This window comes from Podarcis liolepis (assembly GCF_965112155.1).
Source record: "Podarcis liolepis genome assembly, chromosome: 3".
In the NCBI taxonomy this organism is placed as follows: Eukaryota; Metazoa; Chordata; class Lepidosauria; order Squamata; family Lacertidae; genus Podarcis; species Podarcis liolepis.
The window spans coordinates 59095545-59119431 of NC_139557.1; the positions used below are offsets into that span (position 1 = coordinate 59095545).

At 43.0% G+C, this 23887-nt stretch overlaps 1 protein-coding gene across 6 annotated transcripts in view; it reads right to left on the bottom strand.

Annotated features, from left to right (window-relative positions):
- Positions 1 to 23133, bottom strand: part of MTCL3 (MTCL family member 3) — a 30115-nt gene extending 6982 nt beyond the window's left edge. The window contains exons 1-7 of one of the 6 annotated variants that reach the window (XM_083497999.1): positions 23047 to 23133; positions 18987 to 20018; positions 17617 to 17841; positions 15925 to 16083; positions 7883 to 7951; positions 5775 to 6950; positions 3226 to 3596 (exon numbers count right to left, since the gene is read on the bottom strand). In XM_083497999.1, the coding sequence (XP_083354125.1) occupies positions 3486 to 3596; positions 5775 to 6950; positions 7883 to 7951; positions 15925 to 16083; positions 17617 to 17841; positions 18987 to 19940 (2694 nt within the window). In that variant the 5' untranslated portion in view covers positions 19941 to 20018; positions 23047 to 23133 and the 3' untranslated portion in view covers positions 3226 to 3485. Of the gene's footprint in view, positions 1 to 3225; positions 3597 to 5774; positions 6951 to 7882; positions 7955 to 15924; positions 16084 to 17616; positions 17842 to 18986; positions 20019 to 22787; positions 22804 to 23046 lie in introns of those variants that run through there. The other 5 variants (XM_083498001.1, XM_083498002.1, XM_083497997.1 and 2 more) reach the window with 5 other exon arrangements.
- Between the last annotated feature and the right edge of the window lie 754 nt (positions 23134 to 23887).

Here is a 23887-nt window from a genome sequence, read left to right on the forward strand (position 1 = left end):
TAACTGTGTTGTGTGTGAAGGAGTACCTCCCTTTGTCTGTCCTGAATCTTCCAACATTCAGCTTCATTGAGTTCTAAAATTTTGAGACTGAGAAGTTTTTCTCCTGCATTTTGTTTCCCCTTGTCATTCCAGAAGCATAGTTAATTCAGTCTATTCCAAGCCTAGTAAAGGAACTGGAGTGTGATGTTCTTAAGGCCCCGCACATGTTGTAAACAACCCCTGAAGGTCATCAGCAGTTCATCTTTCTTTTCGTTGCCCTCTTTCTGGCAAATATTTCTATATTCCAGTGACTGGGTGTATTTTGGCTTCACAGTGGCACCTGCTTTCTTCCCCTCTGGTTCCAAAGTGTTGGTGACACATGTCACCAGATCCTTGTCTTATTATATCTGCGACCAGGAGCTCCAGGCACATAATATTTTCAGAGGAAAGAAATCTCCATCTCCTTGAAAGAGAGCTTTCAAACCACCATTTAATTTGAGAGTGGCAGAGATGGCTTGCGCAATTAGGGTGGGTGGAGGGAGAACTGTGTGACTCATCCCACATTCCTTAATTTTCAAGCTAGTAAAAGTTACTCTGCCTAAGACCTGTGAAATTCTGCACGGGGTGGCTGCTTGCATAAGCCCATTATCAGGGACACCTAGGAAGACTTGTAAGTTTGGAAGGGCTGTAGATCAGCCGTCACACACATGCTTTGTGTGCAAAAGGTCCAAGGTCCAATTCTCTTTATCTGGGCTTTGCCAAATGCAAAGTGAAGCTGATGTGAGCCCAAGAAATTGGGTAGTATGCAGCCTAGTGCAATTGCTCTGGTTGTCTCGCCCTAAAACCACCCAGGAAGGTCTGTAATGATCAAGTTGCAGTGTGATCTTGCCCTGTTGTAAAAATGCAGCAGTTACAGTAAAGTCTGACGCTTCTTGGGTGTGAATGCACAAGCTGACCTTCAGTGCTTAATGGCACATTTATTAAGGAGGGGTGGGGAAACAGAATTACCATTTTATTGTCAGCACATTTCTGTCATTACCTTTTAAAAAAATAATTATGGGTTTGTGTCATCGACTCTTAAACTGACCCCCCCCAAGGGAATGATAAAAAGAAAAACAACAACAGTCCTCTCTGGTGCAGAGAATTTATGGGATACGTTTTGTCTAGAAGAGATTCTTTTGAAAGAGGGAAAGAAACTAGTGCATTGCAAATTGCCAGAAACACAGACTGTAGAGGGACACTGCCAAGTAATCTTACTGAAAAAAATAAAAATGAGAGAGAGAGAGAGGCAGGATGTTTAAGTTACAGGTAGGTAGCCGTGTTGGTCTGTTGTAGTCAAAACAAAATAAAAAAAATTCCTTCCAGTAGCACCTTAGAGATACTTCTTCAGTATCTGAAGAAGTGTGCATGCACATGAAAGCTCATACCAATGACAAACTTAGTTGGTCTCTAAGGTACTGCTGGAAGGAATTTTTTTAAGGATGTTTAAGAACTCTCTTACTCAGTGATCTGTCTGATGCCAAGGCAACTGGTTGTATCTTAAGAAAATGCAGAAATAGGGTCCACACAAAAAATGGAGAGGGAGTTGGACCAGCTCACCATCACTAAAGCATATATGTAGCATTTCACTGGAGAGCTGGAAGGGACCACAGGGGTCATCTAGTCCAACCCCCAGCAATGCAGGAATCTTTTGCCCAAGGTAGGGCTTGAACCCACAACCCTAAGATTAAGAATCCCTTGCTCTACCAACTGAGCTATTCCAAAAGGGCAATGAGATTGGCAAACATTCCAGTGTTTTCCCCAAACTGACTTCTTTTTAAGTGTGTGTTCACATTAATGGAAACAGAACACCTGGGGTGATTTCCTAATATAATTCATTACCTCCCTCAAACAAAAATATGGCATACAGTGGTGCCCCACAAGATGAATGCCTCGCAAGACGGAAAACCCGCTAGACGAAAGGGTTTTCCGTTTTTGAGCTGCTTCACAAGACGATTTTCCCTATGGGCTTGCTTTGCAAGACGAAAATGTCTTGCGAGTGTTCCGATTTTTTTCATTCCCCCCCCTTTTTCTAAGCCGCTAAGCCGCTAATAGCCTTTTAGCCGCTAATCTGCTAAGCCTTTAATAGCCGCTAAACCGCTAATAGCGCTAATCCGCTAATAGGGTTGCTTCGCAAGACAAAAAAACCACTAGACGAAGAGACTCGCGGAACGGATTAATTTCGTCTTGCGAGGCACCACTGTATTTGGGGATGAGATGGAATTAGATGCTTGCAACCTCACTGTGGGGTAGACCTGTGCAACCGTGACCTGCCAAGCTGAACTAGCTCACTGATGCACAAGCAGATTCAATAAGCTTCTTTTTGGTCCAGTCTGCTTAGAGCCTGGCCTCACTGTTGTGGGGGTGGGCAGGAAGAAAGCTGGCAAACTACAGCCTTCGCCTAGTGGGCTGTGTTCTTCTTGGAGGGTCACATATTGTGTATGCTTTCTGTGGAGACACGGAAACTGTAAAAACCAATTTCTGTGTCTACTCTGAAAGGCATGCTTAATTTCTACACTGATATGCTCTCTAGATGTACTTTAACGAAATGCACAGCTTATTCAGTCTTGTTTTTCCCTTGACCTTAACCCAGCAAGCTACAGTAAAGAAAAATAATGGCTAGAGGCAGAGTTGAGATATGGCCAGGAGGCTTCAGGAATACAGAAGAATATCCAGTAAGTGATGAGCTGACACAAGAAGTGAAATCCTTCGTCGTTTTTCTATCTCACCATGGTTTTGGTCAATAAAGGCCAGATCTACATCATTATCCTTGCTATTCTGACATTTGTCGCTGACATTTTATACCACTCAGATATCATCAGACTCTTAACTAAACCAAATCTACATCCACTACAAGATGTTAAATCATTCAATGTTCCAGGGGATTGATCCTGGACTTAGGAGCTATACATTCAGTTCCCAAAGGATCCTGGTAGAAGCTCTGCAAATATATCAACTGCCAGGAAGTCCGGCAAACTCCATGTAAAATCAATTTTAAATTCACAGCTCTGTTCTGAAGAACACAAACTGCAGTGAGTACAATATAAGCATTGCATTGAGGGGAAACGTGCAACATTTCTACTATTGTATAATTTACTAAATGTACTGTGAAATAGCTATTAGCTGTTTACAGCCTCATTCCCATTCCCCCCCTAAAAATAAAATAGATAAATAAAAAGAATGAAGATCTGTTTTTAACCTGCTTACCTAGCTTTTTTTTTTATGACCACGATCAATTCCGTTGTGGAGATGGTGTCCTCTGTGTGTCGTTGCTTCCTGTGTGACTGCATTTTGGCAACTAAGGGCTGGTTTGTCTTCTTTCAAACAAGTAGTCTTCAGTGTTTTTACAACAGTAGTGATGGCTACAGAAACTTATAGCTCTTGCACTTCTTGTCTTGGGAGGGATGGACAAAACAAAACAAACTGAAAATAATACTACAATGAATGGTAAAATGATGAAAAAAGATCTACAGCACAAAGAACAGTGTGAAAAGGAAGACAAGCTTAAATATTGTTGTGTAAGAAAGGGATGAAAATAATACAAGGATGAGAATCAGTAAAATGATAGGCTGGAACATCTGGGAAGGTACAAAGACAAGATAATGCTATATTAATGAAACAATAAACAACAAATTTCCAGAGAGTGAAAAATCAGTATCTGGAACCTAGACCTGCAAAGACACTCTGCTTGGGCTGACTAGTTTTAGAAGATCAGTTTTCAAAAGATCACTTTTATCTTGGAAACCAATACTCATCAACGGTATTCTGAAGTTGACTATATTGTCTTAGATCTGAGATTACATCAAAATTGTCTTATGAAAATGCTGCCATGCTTTTATTTGCTTTTCCTTTTGCCAGTTTGTGAAATGTTTGTTTCACTTTTCTTTTCCATCCACTTGCAATGGGCAGCACTACATTCATTGCATCCATGATTTACTGATAGAGGAAAGGTTAAAACCACATCCATTCATTAAACATGAAAGTCAGGACAAATTGAAACCTTGGCAAGCTGTTGATTTTTTGGGCGCATTGAGTCTAAATTTGCAACCTCCTACCATGTATATTATGTGGTATATGACCAGAGGAGCATGCATATGCATCTGTACTTCCTGACACATAATTCTAATGGATTTTTCTACCATCTCTGAAGGGGAAAATATACACATGCATTTGTCTCTCACCTCAAAAGTTCTATCCTAAGAAGGCATTCCCCCGCCACATACAAGAGCATTATAGCTGATGACAGCCTGGGCCAGCCCTAATTTTAAAAACCTTCACACTTAATGTAGAAATAAACCCTGCAGCTTTGACAAAGCAGAGGCACATTGCAATACATGATTTAGATTATTAACCCTGCATTCCAATGAATTATAAGATGCAGGGGTAGGTTTCAGAAACTAGTGCATGGGCTTCTGCAAGAGACTCCAAGGCAATTCCAGCTATTTCACAAATGTGAGGCTTTTTAAAGGCCAAATTGCCACATGGGGAGGCAGTGATTTTCAGGCAATGGGGAGGAGGTCAAAGTGCATGGCGAAGAGAAAGTTAATCCTGCTCACTTGCAATCTCTTCCCTAAAAATGTTGCAACTGGAGCAATTAGGATTTTTTAAAGAACCCTCATATTGGAGCCATTGGGGGCTTTTTCCAAGCATAACTGATCTGTGATGAGAGAAAACATAGGGAGAAAGGGATTAACCTTCTCTCCCCAACTGTGACTCCCACCCCTCTTTAAAAAAAGTCCCTCTGCACAGTCAGAAAGCTTAAAAAGGACTTTCATTGGTACTTGTGATTTTTTTGTCTATTTGTTGCACTGAGCGGTTAGGGTAAGGAGAGGCATGGCAAGTGAGGAAAGGAACTCATGGGCTTGACTGGGAGGCCAAAGGGGATCGTAGCTACATTATGAGCTGGATGTTCCCTGCACCTGGATTACTGGATGTGGGGAGAGTCTTCTGCCAACCTCCACAATAGATTTGGCATGTCTTATAAAGCTGAATATTTTGCTCTTGTAGCCCTAGTGCTGACTCCAGGTTGGTTTGTTATTTTTTTGTGGGGGCACAGGAAACAGCAGCAGCACTCTCACTGTGAGACCACCTTCTCCTTTCTGCAATATGGTGCTGCTGGCTCCCCCTTGCCAATACCACATGATTGCTTGCCAGGGCAGAAGCCAGCCAGCCAGCCAGCCGGCAAGCAAGAGAGCAGGTAGTGGCAGCCATTCTCTTGCCCCTTTGGGGCCTGAGGGAAAGGCCAGGCAAGAAAGCCAGAGGAGCCATGGGGGGGGGGTCTTGGCAATGGGTCCAATGTAATTGCCAGTGCTGATGCCAGCCCCGCACAGTTTTGAGAATCCAATACAGTGGAATCTCTGCTGTTGAACGTAATCCATTCTGTAAGACTGTTCAACTTCCGAAATGTTCGACAACCGAGGCTCAATGGGCAGTCGGAAGATTCAATTGAGAAAATTGAGAAACGCGCCTCAGAAGCTGGTTGACTTCTGAGGCACGTTCGAAAGTGGAAACAATTACTTCTGGGTTTTCAGTGTTCAAAAACCAAAACTTTTGGCTTCCGAGACGCTCGAAAACCGAGGTTCCACTGTATTGTGATTGGGTTGCAGACATTAATCTGGCAAATTTACAATTAAGACAGAGAAATGTAAAAGGAAGACTATTATATAAGAATTTCAAGAAAATGTGGCTCAAATATCCATGGCATCTTGGGCTGGATTTTTTTTTTTACCTGGATGGCTTAATAGGTAAAAATCTACCTGACTCACTGACAAAGGTTCATCTGTACTTCGGTCGTCCGAAGACTTTGGAACTTCTAGTCTGTCAATAAAGGTCTGGAGCTCTTTTCTGAACGCCTTCATTTGGGCATTTATCCGGTAAAGAAGTTCATGCTCCCGTATCCGACTGCCATCATCTTCATCATCCATAAGTCCAAACAGGTCCCCATTTGCCACATAAACTCTTGCCTCTGTTATTATGGTGCTTGTGTCTGAAATCAGGCGGTCTATCGTCTTGCCCAGGCGTTCTGCCTCACAACGGATGTCCTTCATTTGCTGCCGGTCGGTGAAGCTTTTCTGCCACCCTGCCGGCGTTGGGTAGAAGCTTCTAGTGGGGGTCAGGCAACGTATGTTGCGGACCTCCTCCGAGTCACTTTCCCCACCGATGGGCCCCTCACGCTTGCGGTGTGGGGGCCGAGAGTCATCATCACTTTCTTTTTTCCCTGCGTCACTTTCAGCATCGCTGTCTCTGGGGCTGCCCCGGATCCCCAGATGAGAGGCTAGATCATAGCGCTGCATGTTGGACATCAAGACTCTGTTCTCGTACTGGAGCTGCATGACTTTACCACTGAGGTCATTGATCTGCATGCGAGCAGCTTTGAGCTCTTCTTGCAGCGCATCCATCTTGACACTGTCGTAGTGCCTTGAACTGTCGTGAGCCCCACTCTTGTATTTGTATTTGTTCAGCTCTGTCGTGATGCGCTTGTTTTGTTCTTCTACATCAGCCAAGTTCCTCCTCAGCAATTCAGTTTCGTCCTCAACTAGCTGAAGATGCTGACGTAATTCTGAGAGGGATTCGTTCTGCTCCCCCATGAGGGGGTTGGCTGCCCCTGAAAAATCATCCCCTCTTAAGTCATCCAGCTCTGCTTTCAGCCCTCTATTTTCCACTTCCAGCTCCACTATTTTCCTTCCCAGAATATTGGCTTCTTCTTCTACTAATCTCAGACGGAGCTTGAGTTCTGATTCTCTTGTGGTAGGCGGGCCTCCTGCTTCCCCTTTGGGTAAGGGACTGTCTAGGTCACCATAAAACGACCGATACTTCTGCAGGTCATGTTCAAACCTGTCCTTTTCCTTGTCTATTTTGGCCAGCTTCTTCCTCATCAGGGCAGCTTCCTCTTTGACAAACTGCAACTGGCATTTCAGATCTTCACTGTCCTCCTTACAAAAGGAAAATGTTATTCAACAGTTACTTCATGTGTGCAAGCCAAAACACCACTTGGCAATTCAACAAAAGAAAATACTGAAGTGTAGAATACTGGCCCTTGAAGAATATAGTGGGAGTCTTCCCGCCCTACATTCATTTCAACAGAGGCAAGCCTTCATTTGACCCAGATTTCAATTATGAAAACATCTGTGCTGTGCCATAAGAGCAAAATCTGATGCTACATCTAAAGGAGATTCAGGAACCTTATTAATAGATAAAGCATAGTTAAAATCCCCCAAACCAATTAAAAATAAAAATATTTGTGTCCGATGCATTCACACATTTTTTTATGTGTAGGGGTTTATCTACAATACGTTGATCTGTTTAAGTGCCCCTGAGGAATAGCTGAGATTCTGACCAAAGGATTCTTATTCCTGGCATTATAAAATGAAGGGCAATGTTATCCTACAAGGAATAGTATGTTACATTTATTGCCATATAATTAGTGAAATAAGTAGTGATCTATGTTTATCACTGTTGTAGCCATTCAACAGTAGTCCAGGCTTTGCACTTTAGATGTAGAGATACCGAGAATTAATTATAATTAATATTTGGGCCGTGTTCTTGCAAACAAGTGCCACAAAAACAGCAGCAGATTTCCTATGCTTGACTAAGGAAACACTTGCACTCATGGATCTTTGCATTCCATACCCAGTATGATGTATTGGTTGGAGTGAAAGACTGGGAGACCAGGGTTCAAATTCTCAACCAGCCATGAAGCCCATTGGGTGACCTTGTGCCAGCTACTGGCCTGCCCTAACCTACCTCACCAGGTTATTGTGAGGATCCAATGGGGAGGGGGAGAAGCATATATGCCAGCTTGAGCTCCTGGGAGAAAATGTGGGGTAGAAAAGCCATAAGCTAAACCATGTACATTTGAGCTCACCTCGGTGGGTGTCTGCTGTGACTTTTTCTCTGATTTCTGCAGGTCCTTGCTTCCCCTTCTTTTCATGGACTGCTATAAAAGAAAGATCAGGGGCAGGACATAAAGGTCAGATGTAGCCAACAGATGTATGAAAAGTGTACACAATGCAAATCCATTAAAGCATCATTTGAAACAGACAAAACTTCCAGCTATCTTTTTCATAATATTTGTGGCTCCACAATCCAGAGACATTTACCTTGGAACAATATCAGGATAATGTCATACAAAACAATACCATTCTGTTATTATTGTTCTTAATAAATTAAATAGTCAAAGTAGTATCAGAAACAAATTATGTATTTTTTTAAAAAAACTACCCCCTCCCCTTAAAAATCAACTTAGAAATCTTGTAGTTTAAAAGAGATCTACATGCTTTCATATCTTTTTTCACCACACCAGAGGTAGATGAGGCAACCTTAGGGTGCTGCTATACCCTGCAGTTCTGCATCGCTGAGTTGACAAATGCTGTTTACACTTTCCCAATGTGCCCTACATCTGTATGAATACTGGGGACCAGAGCTTTGCAAAAAACATTTTATGACAAGCCTCTTTTGCCTGCCTAATGCATAGGTTACCAAATATGAAAACCTTTTTTATCCTTCCTTTGAATATGAAGCATACCTTAGGAGTTATTTTAGTATGCAATATACTAAAATTTCAGTAGAACACCTAGCAATTTACCACTTTCCTCTATCTTCATTTTTAAAAATCAAATGCATGTAGTTTAAGTTGCTTTTAGTATCATGTTGCTACTGAAAAACACAGCAAAATAAGGCCATCTGCAACTCAATTTAGCCATAGTATTTGCATTTACATGAACTTAGGGGTATCATCCATTTTACATTATCACATTGTGGCAGTTCTGGAGCAAAGGAAATATTCATCCTTGTTGGTCAGAAATGGGAACATCCAGTCACACTGCAAGTTCTGGGAAGAGGGCCAGCACTCTGGACGATGGCTCAGTCAGGAACTCATCTGGAAGTCTAACAAATGACCAACGTTACCCAGTCCTAGTATTGGGTGGAGTTCCTTGCAGAATGTGAGGAGGGAAAAGTCCTTCTCTTCAGGTTTACACTTTGTCTGCAATCCTAACCCCCGCCCCGCTCACGGGGCTTTGCAGAGTGGCCATGGTGGAAGGTCAGGGGGTACAAGAAGATTGGGCTCAACCCCTGAGGTCTGGACCCAATCACAGGATGAGATGGCAATTGGTATCATGGCAGCAAGACTGGCACAGGATCCTGTGGATCCCAGGCCAGCTCAACCATGCCCCCTCCCCCAACTTCAGAATATGCCATTTGGGAACTTCTTGCTGGGCTCTGCTGGCAGAAATGCCACCTATCTGCTGGAAGGACAGAAAGGAGAGATCAGTTCAGTCAGCAGTGCTGACACCTCCATGCAATCCACACACACATCCAGCCTGGCGAAAGACCCAGTGAAATAAAAGAGCTCAACTTAGTGAATACTCTAGGTATGACTAAGTCTGAATCTAACCCAATGCACATTTTGATAGAGCAAAAAGCAGACGACTATTCTTCTTTCTCTTACCCACCGCCCTGCCACACTTGTTCCTATTCACTACAGTAATCCTTTGTTATTATTATCAGGTTGACATCTGCTGGGCAATGTGTGTTTTTCTTTCTCTTGAGCTGTATGTTTCCAGGCCAAGTTAATCACTATGATATTACCAGGGCAGGGAGAATGCTTAACCCATGTTAAAAGGCATAAAATTAATCTGCATGAGGTATTCTTGAAAATCCTCCCCAACACACCCTGCTCCTTCCAAATGGAAATGTTCTCAAGACATGATCTTTAGCGCTATGAAACTATCAAGAGGTCCAAGTTTCCAGCTGGTAGGAATGCTCATCTCTTAACATTTTCAGTGCAAAAAGAGGCCCTGGTGCACTGACGCATTTATAATTATTACACTGAATCATAATATCGAGGATGCAAACTGCTGATAGCTATTTAAATTAAAGATGTAGTCAAACCTCTAGCATGGTATTTTTCTGGTAACTGAGCTTCCAGGACAGTCACTATCAATCAGGCTTTAAATGAACTTAAGTCTCTCTTTATTCTAGGCAAGCAGAATGGCAGCATGTGCTCAGCGAATACCTCCTAAGCTTGATGGCCAGCCATCTGAAACCTAAAGCAGGGAAGTCATTAGAGAGAAGTTTCAACTAAAATTATCTCTCAGGCTTCTCTATATGGCAACTATCATGGATTTAGCATTTCATTATAATTCAAGACAAGAGGGAAAAGACCCTCAAATCTAAATGGGTGGTTCAGATGTTAGTAAATAGTTCCACCTAGGGTTGGTACAGGGAACCACTGGCCCTCCAGATGTTGCTGAACTACAGCTCCCATCATCCATTGGCCATGCTTGCTAAGGCTGTATGGAAGAAGTAATATCTGATCTCACACAACTGCAGATACAGCAAACATTTCCTAGAGAGCTGCTTCATAGGAGGGAATCAGTGAAACGTCTGCAGCTTGTGCATATTAACAGTGGGTTAGCACAGCTGTACTTGTAGAAACACTTGGTCAGCCATTACTTCCACCATAGCCCCTGGATATTTTTTGGCACCATTTGAATCAGCCGTAAATGTTTCCCAAAGGATAGAGGTTTGATGATCCTACCAGGAGTAACTATAGTAGGCTTCTCATATATTAGGAAGAACCAACAAAAAAATAGAACAAATTTCCACCTTTATAATTTCCAAGCATGGCATATTCCCTCATACTCACTCACAAATTAGTGAGAGTCTACCAAAGTTTACCTTTGGTACATAACACCGGTCTTGAAAGACCTACATTGGCTCTCAGTACATTTCTGAGCACAATTCAAAATGTTGGTGCTGACTTTTAAAGCCCTAAATGGCCTCGGCCCAGTATACCTGAAGGAGCTTCTCCACCCCCATCATTTTGCCCAGACACTGAGGTCCAGTGCCGAGGGCCTTCTGGCGGTTCCCTCACTGCGAGAAGTGAGGTTACAGGGAACCAGAGGGCCCTATGGAACGCCCTCCCATCAGATGTCAAAGGAATAAACAACTATCTGATGTTTAGAAGACATCTGAAGGCAGCCCTGTTTAGGGAAGTTTTCTAATGACTGATGTTTTAATGTATTTTTAATCTCCTGTTGGAAGCTGTCCAGAGTGGCTGGGGAGACCCAACCAGATGGGTGGGGTATAAGTAATAAATTATTATTAAATTATTATTATTATTATTATTATTATTATTACCTCCTCAGCTCTTAATAAACTCAGAGAAAATTTCAGTTTGATTTTTGAAGTCAATGGACTTCATAGATGGTAAATTTATAGAGCACCAGGTGTGCAGCTGCTCCCTATTTCTTGGTTAGGATCCATGTGTGTCCTGCACTTTTGCTTTAGGAATATCTCAACATTTCTAAGCTTTAAACTGCAATATGTTGCTTCTGGGAAAAAGATGCCATTAATTTCCCAGCTACAGGTGCTGCAGTTGTACAAATTGTAGCTGCATAAATAATAATGATCAGTAAGAAAATTGACCTTCCAAATGTTCCTGCTAGGTTGTGACACAACCTGCTCAGCCTGCAAAGGAGGGGCTTGTAGTTCATGGACGTGGTATAAAATCCAGCATTGCTACTAGCCTCAAAATTCCCATAGGCCATAAGGCTTTTACATCAAAGTGTGCTGGCTCTACACAGAGCCCTGCTTTGGCAAAGAGTAAGGGTGATTTTCCTTGTGTTAGCCTTTTTATTATAAATATATATATTACTAAAACAGGATTATCAAAAAAGGGGGGGAAGTAAGGAGGAATAAACATGACAAAGTCCCTAGAAGTAAAATTCATTTCCCTTCTCTGTTTAAGTCCCAACATTTTAATCTAAAAGCAGGCAGAGCACTGAAATGCCAGAGAATGATGATGACCTTTTCTTCCCATCTCAGTCTCTATAGCAGCCTTCCTCTCTCTCCCCTCTTGGGCATGTAGCCCTGGTTACTATCGCAGTTCAGGAATTCAAGCTCGCCCAGCAAGATCAAGTCTGAGCTGATGTTTCTCTTACACAGGCTCACAGATAACACTGTCAAACAGATTGTCTTTCAAAACACATCCATGAGAAAACAGCACAGTTCACATTGTTCACTAAACTCACTTCGCTGGTTACACAACGGTTTTCCTCTGGAGACTTTGATTCTATGTTAAATGGCTTAATACAAGGTACCATCTGGGATCTCTCACAACCTGCCTAGACTCAAGCCAACCCCCTAGAAAAACCAGGTGTACGTTTCACAAGCAGGCATGTAACAGACTGAGGATAACAAGCCTTGAGGATAAGAAGCCCTGGCAGTGAAACCAACGAGATATTATATCCTTATTTACTTTAATCTTCTTTGCAAGCTTTTTATTTATTCCCTGCCATGCACTTGTTGAAGCCTCATAAAAATTGCCTTGCTACTTGGAGGGCCAAAAGTGTGTGTGTGGGGGGGTATTTTTTCTTACACTGACCCATACTTAGGTGCAACACAGTATTGTCCTTCCTATGTGTATTTGTCTGAACAGGTGATCAGGGCTACTCATCATCTCAACACAGCCCCAGAGTATCTCTGCCATGAAGATGCTGCAGGCTCAAAAGGTCCTGCTTATTGAGATAATCTTTTTTCAGTTTCATCTGATTATCTGAGATTCTTTAAATGAAGATGCTGGGGATTGAACAGGCTAATGATACCATTATATGCAAATATCTGAAACAGAAAGAAAGGAAAATGGGGCAAAGCAGCTTGGTAGAGCAGAGTTTGTTGTGGAGAAGAAGGAAGAGAAAGTATATGAACCCCTTCGTGCCCCACTTTTGCTCTCATGTTTAGAGGTGTTTAGGTGAATATGTACCTATATTTCTCCAAACAATCCAGGTGGGCTTTGAAGTCAGTTGGTGAGGACCTTTTGAAGGTACCACAATTGACAGAGAAAGAAAAATAGTCAATGACTCTGCAAACGGGGCCTTCTCTGCATTAGCAGATGTGGAATTTTAACCCCATCAACTTTGGTCACCTCCTGATCTGTTTCGTTCCAGTGACAACTGAAAACTCCCCCACCTCCTGCAGCCCTTTGGATATTAATATGTCCGACTCGAAGACCTGTAATACATTTTTTAAAACCAGAATCTATAAAAAGTATTCATTTTATCTGTTTATATTTATTTGTTGCAACCTGCTCCAACATCATACATGATGTGGGGTAGGCTATAAATCTTATATATTATAAAACAGAATACAGTATGTGCATAGAACATGGGAAAGAGAGTATGGTAGGAGAGGTCATTTGACGTGCCACAGCAGCCAGCAGGGAAACAGTTAAGCACCCCACCATCACTTTTCACTTCAAACTCCCTCCAAATGCTGCTTTTCTTAAAAACACATAAACAGCCTGTTATGTGCATTTCCATAAAACATGTAGTTAGGCCCTTCCATGTGCAAGGAATAGAATATATTACTGAGCTATGTACGAAAGTATTTCTTCTCTTCTAAGGCCCTGAAATATGTTTGCAAATCTTGCAGGGATCTGTGATGCCAGGATTCTTTTGCACATTGACTCCCATCCCTCACATATACCATGGAAATAATTTTTTTAAAAAAACACAAACAAACCCCAGCAATGTCATTAGCAGCTATACAAGCAGAAATAACCGGAAAACTATTCATGATTTTGAGCAGTTCTTAGCAACTAAATAGAATTTTGGATACTACATTTTAAACAGGGTAAAACATACATCTCTGGATCCCGCTTGAATAATTAATCATTATGGGTTGTATCCATCTAAGTTTTACTCAGGGTAGACCTAATGGGCCTAAGTTTGTGATGTTCATTAATTTGAATGAGCCTACTTGAGTAGGACTAAGGGACGCGGGTGGCGCTGTGGGTTAAACCACAGAGCCTAGGGCTTGCCGATCAGAAGGTCAGCGGTTCAAATCCCCACGACGGGGTGAGCTCCCGTTGCTCGGTCCTGCTCCTGCCAACCTAGCAGTTTGAAAGCATGCGAAGTGCAAGTACATAAATAGGTACCGCTAAGGCAGGAAGGTAATCGGTGTTTCCGTGCGCTGCTCTGGTTCGCCAGAAGCGGCTTAGTCATGCTGCCCACATGACCCGGAAGCTGTATGCTGGCTCCCTCGGCCAATAAAGCGAGATGGGCGCCACAACCCCAGAGTCATCTGCTACTGGACCTAATGGTCAGGGGTCCCTTTACCTTTACTTGAGTAGGACTAGCATTGGATACAACTCACTGTTGGCCAGCCTTGCACTTATTCCACTCCTGATCACAAGAGAAAAGAATAATGTCAAACCAACTACTTGGGTGTTATGCGACTCAGATGTTCCCTCTAACCCCTTCCCCCCAATATGCTTGAGAAGGAAGTCCCATGAAGTTACCTACGAGTACTAGAAAGCTGTATAACAAATGCATAACACCCCAAGAGATGAAGTCATAGTCTTCCTCTTATTATGGAACCTCATAGGGTCTGTCATTCTTAATGAGGGTGTTAACAAGGGTGATTCCTTCAGCAACAAGGGGGCAGCTTATCTGCAACCACATCCCTTGTTCCCCAAAACGGGATTACAATATTAAGCATTCTCCAAAAGCCCAAGCTGAGATCCATTGCACACACTTTCTAATCCACCCAGGACGCCCATGGCTGGATTCTCACTGAAATATGGCAGGAATATATGAAGAAGCTGCTTTATTCAGAGTCAGACCACTGGCTCATCTAGCTCAGTATTGTCTTTACTGAGAAGGGGGGTTTTCATAGCTCTGTATGGAGATGTCAGAGGTAGAAACCTGGAACATCTGTGTGCAAGGCATGTCAACTGTAGGTCTTACTTACTGCCATCAACTTCATCATCATACCCAAACATATTATGGAAAAGACTTTTTCCATATTCTGTCACAGAAAAACAAAAACTGAGAATTCAGTTACTCCCCCCCCCCCGCCCCCTCAGGCTATTGCTAGTCTCAAGGTAAAACTTTGATTTTAATTTTCTGTGTGTGTTGTAGTGCGAGCATTGATTACCTCTTATCACTCATAGGCTACCTGTTGACACTGCCATCAAGAGTGGTGCAAACAGATCTACTAACTATTCACCAGTTTTGTGCCAAAGCACTTAATTGAAGCAAATGAACTGGTAAGCAAAAAGAGCTCAACACTCTGCCATTTCGTTGGTATTATCAAAATCCAACAACTGTGATTCAACGGCAAGTTACTGAGCAATCAAGAGAAGACTGAAATCCCCCAAATCAGGGTTCTCAATACTATTCATGATTTTTAAATACATCAATGATAGTAATTCCCCCCACCCATAACATCCATTTATGTCTTGACTATTCCAGGTGAGAAATTTAGTGTTTGAGCCTGTCTCTTAAATTTCACAAAACATAACTAAGTCACCATAACAAAGATAACAGCCAAAGAAATAGATCTCTGGTGAAATATGGATCCCATGTGGGACTTGTCAGAGCAAATGCTGAAGCAAATAATGCAAGAAAGATACTCAGGAGTTTTACCCTGGCAGAAGCAAGAAAGAGAAGTCAACTGCAGTCGTTAGTTACTGTACAATCCACATCTAAAGAGGCAAACTGCTATTCAAAGGCTGGATTTCATGACTCACAGGGAAAGCAACATGGGGTTGCTTATTCAGTAAAACAGCAACTACATGCAAAACCGGCTTGAAACCTCTTCATGTTTCAAACACTGTGGACATATTATTGCAGTTCGAATGAAATGCAGTAACTCAACAACTAAACCAACAGAAATGAGTTCACTTGCATGACAGACATCTCTCTCACAAAATAAAGAACTAGAAAAGATTGGACATTCAAAAGAAGCAGGATAGCAAAACTGGGCTGCAGCTGTACTCTGTATGCAGGTTGCCTCTTTCCATTAAGCACACTGACTGCTATTTAAACAGTTACGAAATTCAGGGTGGAGCAAAAACTTGCCATATTCCCCAATTCCCCAAAGAAAGGGGTGAGTACTGACCTCTTTCATCTTGTCAAATTCATTCTGCAGAGCCTGCTTAGCGATCTCTACTTCGATTAGCTTCTGTCTTAGCTTGTCATTTTCATCTTCTGTGGTGGTACGTTTTTCTTCCACATTTTCCAGCTCATGGTGAAGTCTCACTGAAACATCCTTCGCAACCTAAATGCAACAGTATTTAAAACTTTAAATAAGCAGAAATTTATAGCAGAACTATGTTATATGAGTAGTCTGCCAACAAAAACTGAGTTGGTGTAGATAATTCTGAAGCTAGAGTAGCATTCTGACCAGTTAGGAGGTATATTTCCACTAGATATTTCTAATGGTAAGAGTTGTATGACAGTGGAACAAATTGTATCACCAGGTGGTGGGATCTCCTGAGTATTTAAGCAGAGGCTGAGCAATTGTCTGTCAGGTTTGTTGTAGTTGCATCCTGCACTGCAGATCCTGCATTGAGTCTGGGGTTCAACCACATTATCTCTAGAGTCTCTTCCAATTCTATTAGTTACATAGAATCATAGAATTGCAGAGTTGGAAGGGACCACGAGGTTCAATTCCATTAGAAGTTGAATAAATTAGTCTCCCCACCAAGAAGCCTAATTGGGGCTTAGTTCATGCAGTCCAATGTACTCCTGATTATTACATGGCTAAGAAGTGACTGGAACTCCCACATCAAATACCATCTCTCTCCATTAGAAGACTAAACACAGCCCAACCAAAATTTACAGGCTTTGTCACTTTACACATTTATGTGGATTTTACTCACATCTTATCTTCATACCTTGAAAGATCACGTTACGTTAACAGATATGAAGATAAAAAACTGAAGATATAACAAAAAACTGAATATATTACAAAACAGTACATGTGATGCTTTAAAATTGTAAAAAACAAGCAGATAAGAAACTATTAGACATCTTGGTGTAGACTTGGTATAACAAGCATTAAAAGTAAAAATCTGTAAGATTCAATTTCATCTGTTGGTACACAGCTCTATCTATTAACATTCAACTAGCCTTTTTAATATTTTGTTTAGCATGCTATTATATTTACATTTTGATATCTTTTCAAAAGCAATGATCACTTTCAATAGCCTTTCCCCCCAAACAAGCCTACATAAGATTGTGGCTTTAATCTTAGTTTCCCCTAGTTACAGCAAGTCGAAGGAAAGATGATTGGCTGGAAACAACCCAGAAACCTGCTATTTACCAGAAAGCAGCAGGAGAGAATGACTCACTCGTTCTTATGGGAAACATAATTGTCTATGAAATACGGTTAATTAGAATACAGACTGTCTTCCAATCTAGGGATGAGAAAAGGTAGAAAACATACCACTGAAAATTTTAATATTGAAAGAGAATACAAATTTGGCTAACTAGTCATAACGTAGGAGGAAAAGATCTAGGCCTCTAACATAATTATATTATGTTGCAGTTTCTTTAAAGCAAATATGATTGCATCATCAAGGTTTGCATCACATATTTGTGAGCTATATTGTAGTGTATCAACTACAAGGTTGGACCCTTTTGTCTTCAAGACACATTTGCCCATTCAAATGGCCTCTGTGGAGCCTTGGGTAGCTTTATACAAAGGTCAATGAAACAACTGTTAATGCAACAAAGCAACTTCTTAGCCTAAGTGTTCTTCCCCTCACCAGCTCCCTCCACCATTTGCCAATTTCTGACCCCATGGTACCTTTAGGTCTTGCTCCAAGCTACGTAGAAGTTCTCCATCAATCTCCCCAGTTTGTGCATAGCGGAGCCTCTTGCGCTCTGCTTTTCGAAGGCGATACTGGAGGATCCTGCAATTTTTATTGGCCCTCTCCAATTCATGGCGCATTTCCTGCAGTTGGCAGGCATCCTCTTCGAAGAAGCTGTCCCTCATCTCATCCATCTCAGTCCTTAGCTCGTCTATCTCATTCTGACACCCATTCAGACAGGACAGACAGAAATCCACCATACAAGGTTAGTTCACATAAATTAAAGTAATAAATAAAAATAAATTAAAGTAACCTTTAGTTCTATTCCTAAAAGCTATAATAAACAGCACCTTCAGGTAATCTACATATATTTTTAGACAGAAGTATCCATTACTATCTTATGCCTGCCCCCATAATAGCTCTCATATGCCAACATGTATATCGGTAGGGAATCCATTAATAAATCATAAGTAAATGGTACTTATCCAGTGTGGGCAGCAACAAGAAGTAAACAGAGCTGTATCTACCACTAGATACTCAGTTGACTTACTAAAAAGTAATGGCCCTAATATAGCCAATTCCATTCATTTCAATTGGTATACTCTGAGTATGACTAACATTGGTTACAACCCATAGTCTCCCCATTATTTGCACTTATCAGCTCTACAATGGCAAAGCAAAAGGCATGTTGGTCTTACCCATCTTATCACCACATAGTCATTCCTGATATGATAGTATGTAGCTCCTGAATATTTACTAACTGTAAAGTGTAACTGTAATCTTAAGGAGACCTAGCATGTAATCCCTTCCCTAACAGGTGAAACAAATGGTAGCAGGAAAAAGCCATCTGATCTGAAAAGAATAATTACTTTAAACATTTCCCTTAAGACATGTAAAGAAGATGCATTTGCACATGGCAAAATTTGGACTGCTTCACACATGAGAGGGGAAGAATGCACATGGATGCTCATGGTTTGGCATGTCAGCCATGGATGCTTTGTAGGGTCTGGCTGGGAACTACTATATTCTGACTGCTATTCCAAAAAGCTGAATTTATCAAATGCATACAATCCAATGTTTGATCAGGGGTAGCACAGGAGGAGAACTAGAGCTTCCCCTCTCAGGAATGCAGCAGAATATAAACATTTTCCTTTTTGATGGGAGTAGGTGGAATGTAGCAGCTGCTCATATTTGTGTCAAAATATGTCTCCTCCCCATTTTGTGTCTCCTCCCCATTTTGAAACCAGAAGGTTTAGCATCTATTGATCGATTGCTTTGTCTTCTATTAGTGGGGTTCTCCAGCTGAATTCCCCACTCTGGGCAGGCCCACACTCTTTTAGCCCTCCCCCCCCCCTTTTCTGCTCACCTTGAGGGTCTCATTCTCCTCCAGCAGTTTCTCCATCTCTTCCTGCAGCTCCTGCTGCTGCTGAGGGTTGAGGCTCAAGGCGCCTTCGGCGGCTCGGCTGCGCCCATTGCCCTCTTCCGCCCCAGCCAGCGCCATTGGCGACGGGGTCGACGAGGCAGGCTGAGGCTGCTTGGCGGCCGCGTCTTCGCCGTTCCCCGGGCTGCTGCCTTTGCTTTGCATCTGGGCCGCTGCCAGCCCCTTCCTGAGGTGGAACTGGATGAGCTCACTTTGCAGGCATCCTTCCTTCCAGTAGCCGCCGCCCTTCGCTGCTGCCGCGCAAGAGGCCGGAGGAGCCGGGGCTGCGTCCCCTCCGCCCTTCGGTAGAGGCCTGCCCGCTTTGCCTCGGCTCCAGCTCTTGGGTGGCGGCTGTGAGAGCGCGAAGGGGCCCTCCCTCTCCCCCTCCTCTCCAGCCGGCGTCTGCGGCTGCTCTCCAGCTCCAAGAGAGGCAAGCTCGGGGTCTCTGGGAGGCGCCTCCCGCTTGTCAGCCGCAGGCCTCGGCGCTGCCTTCGGGCAACCTCCTGCCGGGACCAGGGGCGTGGCGGCTTGAACTTCAGCACCATCCCCGGCCTGGACAGCTCCCAGCGGCGCCGCGCTCCTCGCTAGCGCAGGCTGTGCGGACGCCTTGTCCCCTCCCACTCCGCCTCCCTTCGCCCGGCCCGCTTTCTGCCCGGGCGGCGGCGGCTGCTGCTGCGGTGGCGGCTGCCGGGCGGAGCTTGCTTTGGAGGCAGCGGCTGCAGCAGCCGTCGCGGAGCGGGGTGAGCTAGCAGCCGGGGAGGGCTGGCGGACGGGGGAATCCTTGGGTCTGCCTGGAGAGGATGCTCGCTGCTGCTGCTGCTTGTTTCGGCTGCTGCTCCCCTCTGGATGCAGGCGAGGAGAGGCGGTAGCAGCAGCGCCTCCGCTAGGCGGCTGGCTCATAGCTGATGCTATCTCCCAGGCGTCGCAGAAAGGTCCGGCCCCGCAAGGGTCATCGTCCGCCCCTAGCTGCCCCTCGAGCTGGGGAAAGAGGCACACACAAAGCCCTCGTAAATGACTCAGCAGCCCATCACCAAGCCGGCCTGCTTGCAACAATGGGAACCTAGTGCCTCCAAGAAAGAGGGCGGAGTTGGAAGCGGCGCCACGAGGTTTGCGAAAACTCCCAGGCGCAAAAAGTATCGCGCTCTCCTCCAAGGCAGAGTCGTCACCTGGGGGGTTGCTTTGAGAGCACTCCAGCTTTGCAGAAAAAACATTTGCTATTCCGGGAAGGAGAGCCTTTTCTACTGCTAATTTTCTGGTTCCCAACGCTCAAAATCACCTCATCCGGAGTATTCCTCAAAGAATTAATTCATCTAATCACTTGCTCCTAAGTACTTCTAGAGGGCAGTGGGGCTGGTTCCATATAGTCGTTTTAAAATGGGTCATCCAGCCTTTCCCATCCCAAATTCCATGCTTACTTTTACTGCACTTTGTGCTAGTTATCTCACAATTCTGCAAAAGAGGTAATGAAAGGTTCTGGGTAGAGTACTATCTTACTAGTACACTATCAAACTAGTGTACTATCAAACCATACAAACAAGCTGGGGGAGCTGTTCACTGGGTGAGCTTTGGCCTTGTTCTGATTGGCTGACACAAGTTTGTGTGCTCATTCAATGCTGAACAACAGGCATTTTACACCCTACCATTATTTCACTTTATAGTGGCTATTCCCTTTACCCTGAGCCCCAATAATAAATGTGGGTGTCTATGGCTGCAATCCGATACACACTTGCCTAGGAAGAAAACATGGACCAGATTTCACTGCATGTTTGTTCACATTCATCCCTGTCTGACCCTCTCTTCCTCCCCTCCCTCTACTGTCTTCCTTGCAAATTTAAATTGTAGGCCACTTCCTTTGTAGCTTCTGTATCACTCCAGGTACGTTGGTAAATAATAATAAGGGAACAGTCAGAAACAATAAGATGCAGACCTACTGCTGAAGCCACACAAGGTTTGAATCTGTACATGGGAGCCAACCCATCCAAAATATACTCTTGACTTCTTAAAAGAAGAAATAGTACAGCCCTGTATATCTGAAAAAGTGTCTCCCCTCCCATTGTTTGGCTCACTGTTCAACGCTGAAATCCAACAAGGTTACAGGGAACCAGGCATAGGGCCTTCTCAGTAGTTGCATCCACCCTGTGGAACGCCCTTCCATCAGATATCAAGAAAATAAACAACTACCGGTATTTGACTTTTAGAAGACATCTGAAGGCAGAAGTTTCTAATGTTTGATGTTTTACTGTGGTTCTTTGATTTGCTGGAACCTGCCCAGAGTGGCTGGGGCAACCCAGTCAGATGGGTGGGATATAATAATTATTATAATAATATTATAATTATTATTGAGAACCTCTGGACTTGGAACTCCAAACCAGGATCTCTAAGGTGAGAATGAAAACATGTTCCAAGTTACAACTAAAACATACTTATAATCATGTAAAACAAATCTAGTTATTCAGTAAAGCACTTTAATTTCTTCCTCCTCCACCCTGTCCAACTCAACACACACTTTTGTATTTCTTTTTTGTTCCCTAAGTGTAGGGCATTTTATTAGAATTGCTGAACTTCCCTTCTAACTTCCAGCTCTGTGCATTCAAATGCTAAAGACTATTTTTCTACAAAGGGTGTGTTTTAGCTGAAATACAGACACTTTTGTATTTCTAATCTACATTTTTAAATGGAAAGAATGGGCAAAATATATAGTAGAATGGTAGATCTCAAAGTTATTCTTAATCCAGAAAAGTATAACCTCAATTTGCAATATAAATCTCAGCAGCACCTTATGACAATTATGACAAACTGAACATAATATATATGTGCATGAAGAGAGAGGGTGACCAAGAAAGTTTTACATGAGACGATGAAATAGACAAGGTCTGTTGCCAGATTTTAGCAGTCTATAAAGTTATATGCCAGAAAAACACTAGATTATCTAATTATTTGCTTAGGTGCCAATGCTGCAGATTCTTATTTTAGATGAAGTACTTAAAAGAAGTGAAACATTATTAATTTATTATAATGCAGGCAACTACAATATATCAAATGGGAGAAGATCAGTCCACCACCCACATTTTATTAGAGTGAATAAAATAAAACAGTCACCTTCTGAATTCTAGAATTCCCAAGTGTAGATGGGATTGCAGCCTAAATTAGTAAATGTTTTACATATATCTATTACAATTGTTACCTCCAAATTCTATTACGCTAAAGTCTGCAGGTTACCAAATGTTAGCAATTATTTGAAATCTCTGTTTCTCAAACACTTCATCTTCAATCTGAAATTCAAACTGGTTTTACTGAACGGAACTTCAGAACAAAGCAAAAGCCAAAACACTACACAATAACCTTCAAGAGTTTGGATATACCTATAGGGACATATATATATATAAAACCTACAGTCCTTCACATTAACAACCTCCTCCCACCTCCAAGTTGCATTGCAGCAGAGTCATCACTTTTACCAAGGACATCCTATGACCTCCTTTAAGTCTTCAATTGCAGCAGCGGTTGATGCCTCTCTATACAAACTTCATAACCCATTTTAAAAAATAAAATAAATAAAGTTACAATCAAAACCAAGAATCTCTCTCCCCCCCCCCCCCAGATCTCTGGGACATCGTCACGTGGTTATCAGAGAGGTGGCAGAATGTTGCGCCTCTGCAGATTTCCATGTTAAAGCAAGGGGTGGGGGGAGAGGAAGAGAGAGAAACAAAGAAGGAATTCCATACTTCACCATTTAGCATAGACTACCTTGAAAACAGCCAGCAGCTCAGAGGCGGCTCTATTTGTTCACTTATCTCCACCCCCCGCCGCCGCCCCCCAGCAACGGTCTATTTCCAGTGTGTCGAGATTTCGAAGCTCTTTTGGAACTTTTATCCAGGTTTCAGCAGGCGGAGAGTTTGCACGCGCTCTCTCTACAAAGGATCAAGGGCTTTGTTAAGTTGCCCTGCTGTGCGATTGCCCTTTTTCTTTGCGAACAATGGCTCCCGCCGGCACCAGCGTTACTTACCCCCCACTTGGTGTCCTCTTAGGCTGGCTAAACTGCACACGCCCACGGATGCACGAGGTACCAAGCGGAGCCAGAGCTGCTCGGGGTAATGCAGCAATATTCATGAGCTGACCTCATTGGGCCCCGGAAAGGGAGAGCGGGTGGGGGGTGGGGAGAGGAGGGAGGGAGGGAGGGAGGGGAGAGAGAGAGAGAAGAAAGATCAAAAGAGAAGAGCCACGCCCGGGCAGGCCTCAGGGCTCCATTGCACCTCGTATTATCGGCACGGGGTAGAATTGGATTACAGCTCTCCGAGTAGGAAGGAGGCAAAAGACATGGGAAGTTTCCCTTCGAAATTCAGTCCAGAGAAACAGTCGGTTCTGATCAAATATTTATCCTTCTTTGAAGTCCGGATGTGCGGAGTGCACAGTGATGTCAGGCGCTTTTTGATGTTGCAGCAGCATCAGCATAATGACAACTGGGCTCTCCTTTGTTCTTTGGCTCCAGTGGCTGTTTGACTTGCATTTCAGTCAGTCTCAAGGAATCAGAGACAAAGACAGACTATAACCATGTTGCTCCGCTGCCTGTGGCTTCACTTACTCTGGATTCTCTTTTGTGAAAACTTAAAAAGGCTGACTATCACGAGTAAAGGCCGAATACCGTTTACCAAACGTGGTTTTAATTATTTGGTGGAAATTTACATTGAATTCTCTTGTAGTTTCAAAACTACAGTATATATGCACGTGTTAGGGTTCAGAGATAGTTCTTTCTTTAAAGCCGATAAAATCCTCTAAAATATGGATTGTCTGTTTCTTGCCTCTTGAAATCACCAACAGTAGATCCTGCATATTCTGTACAACACAAT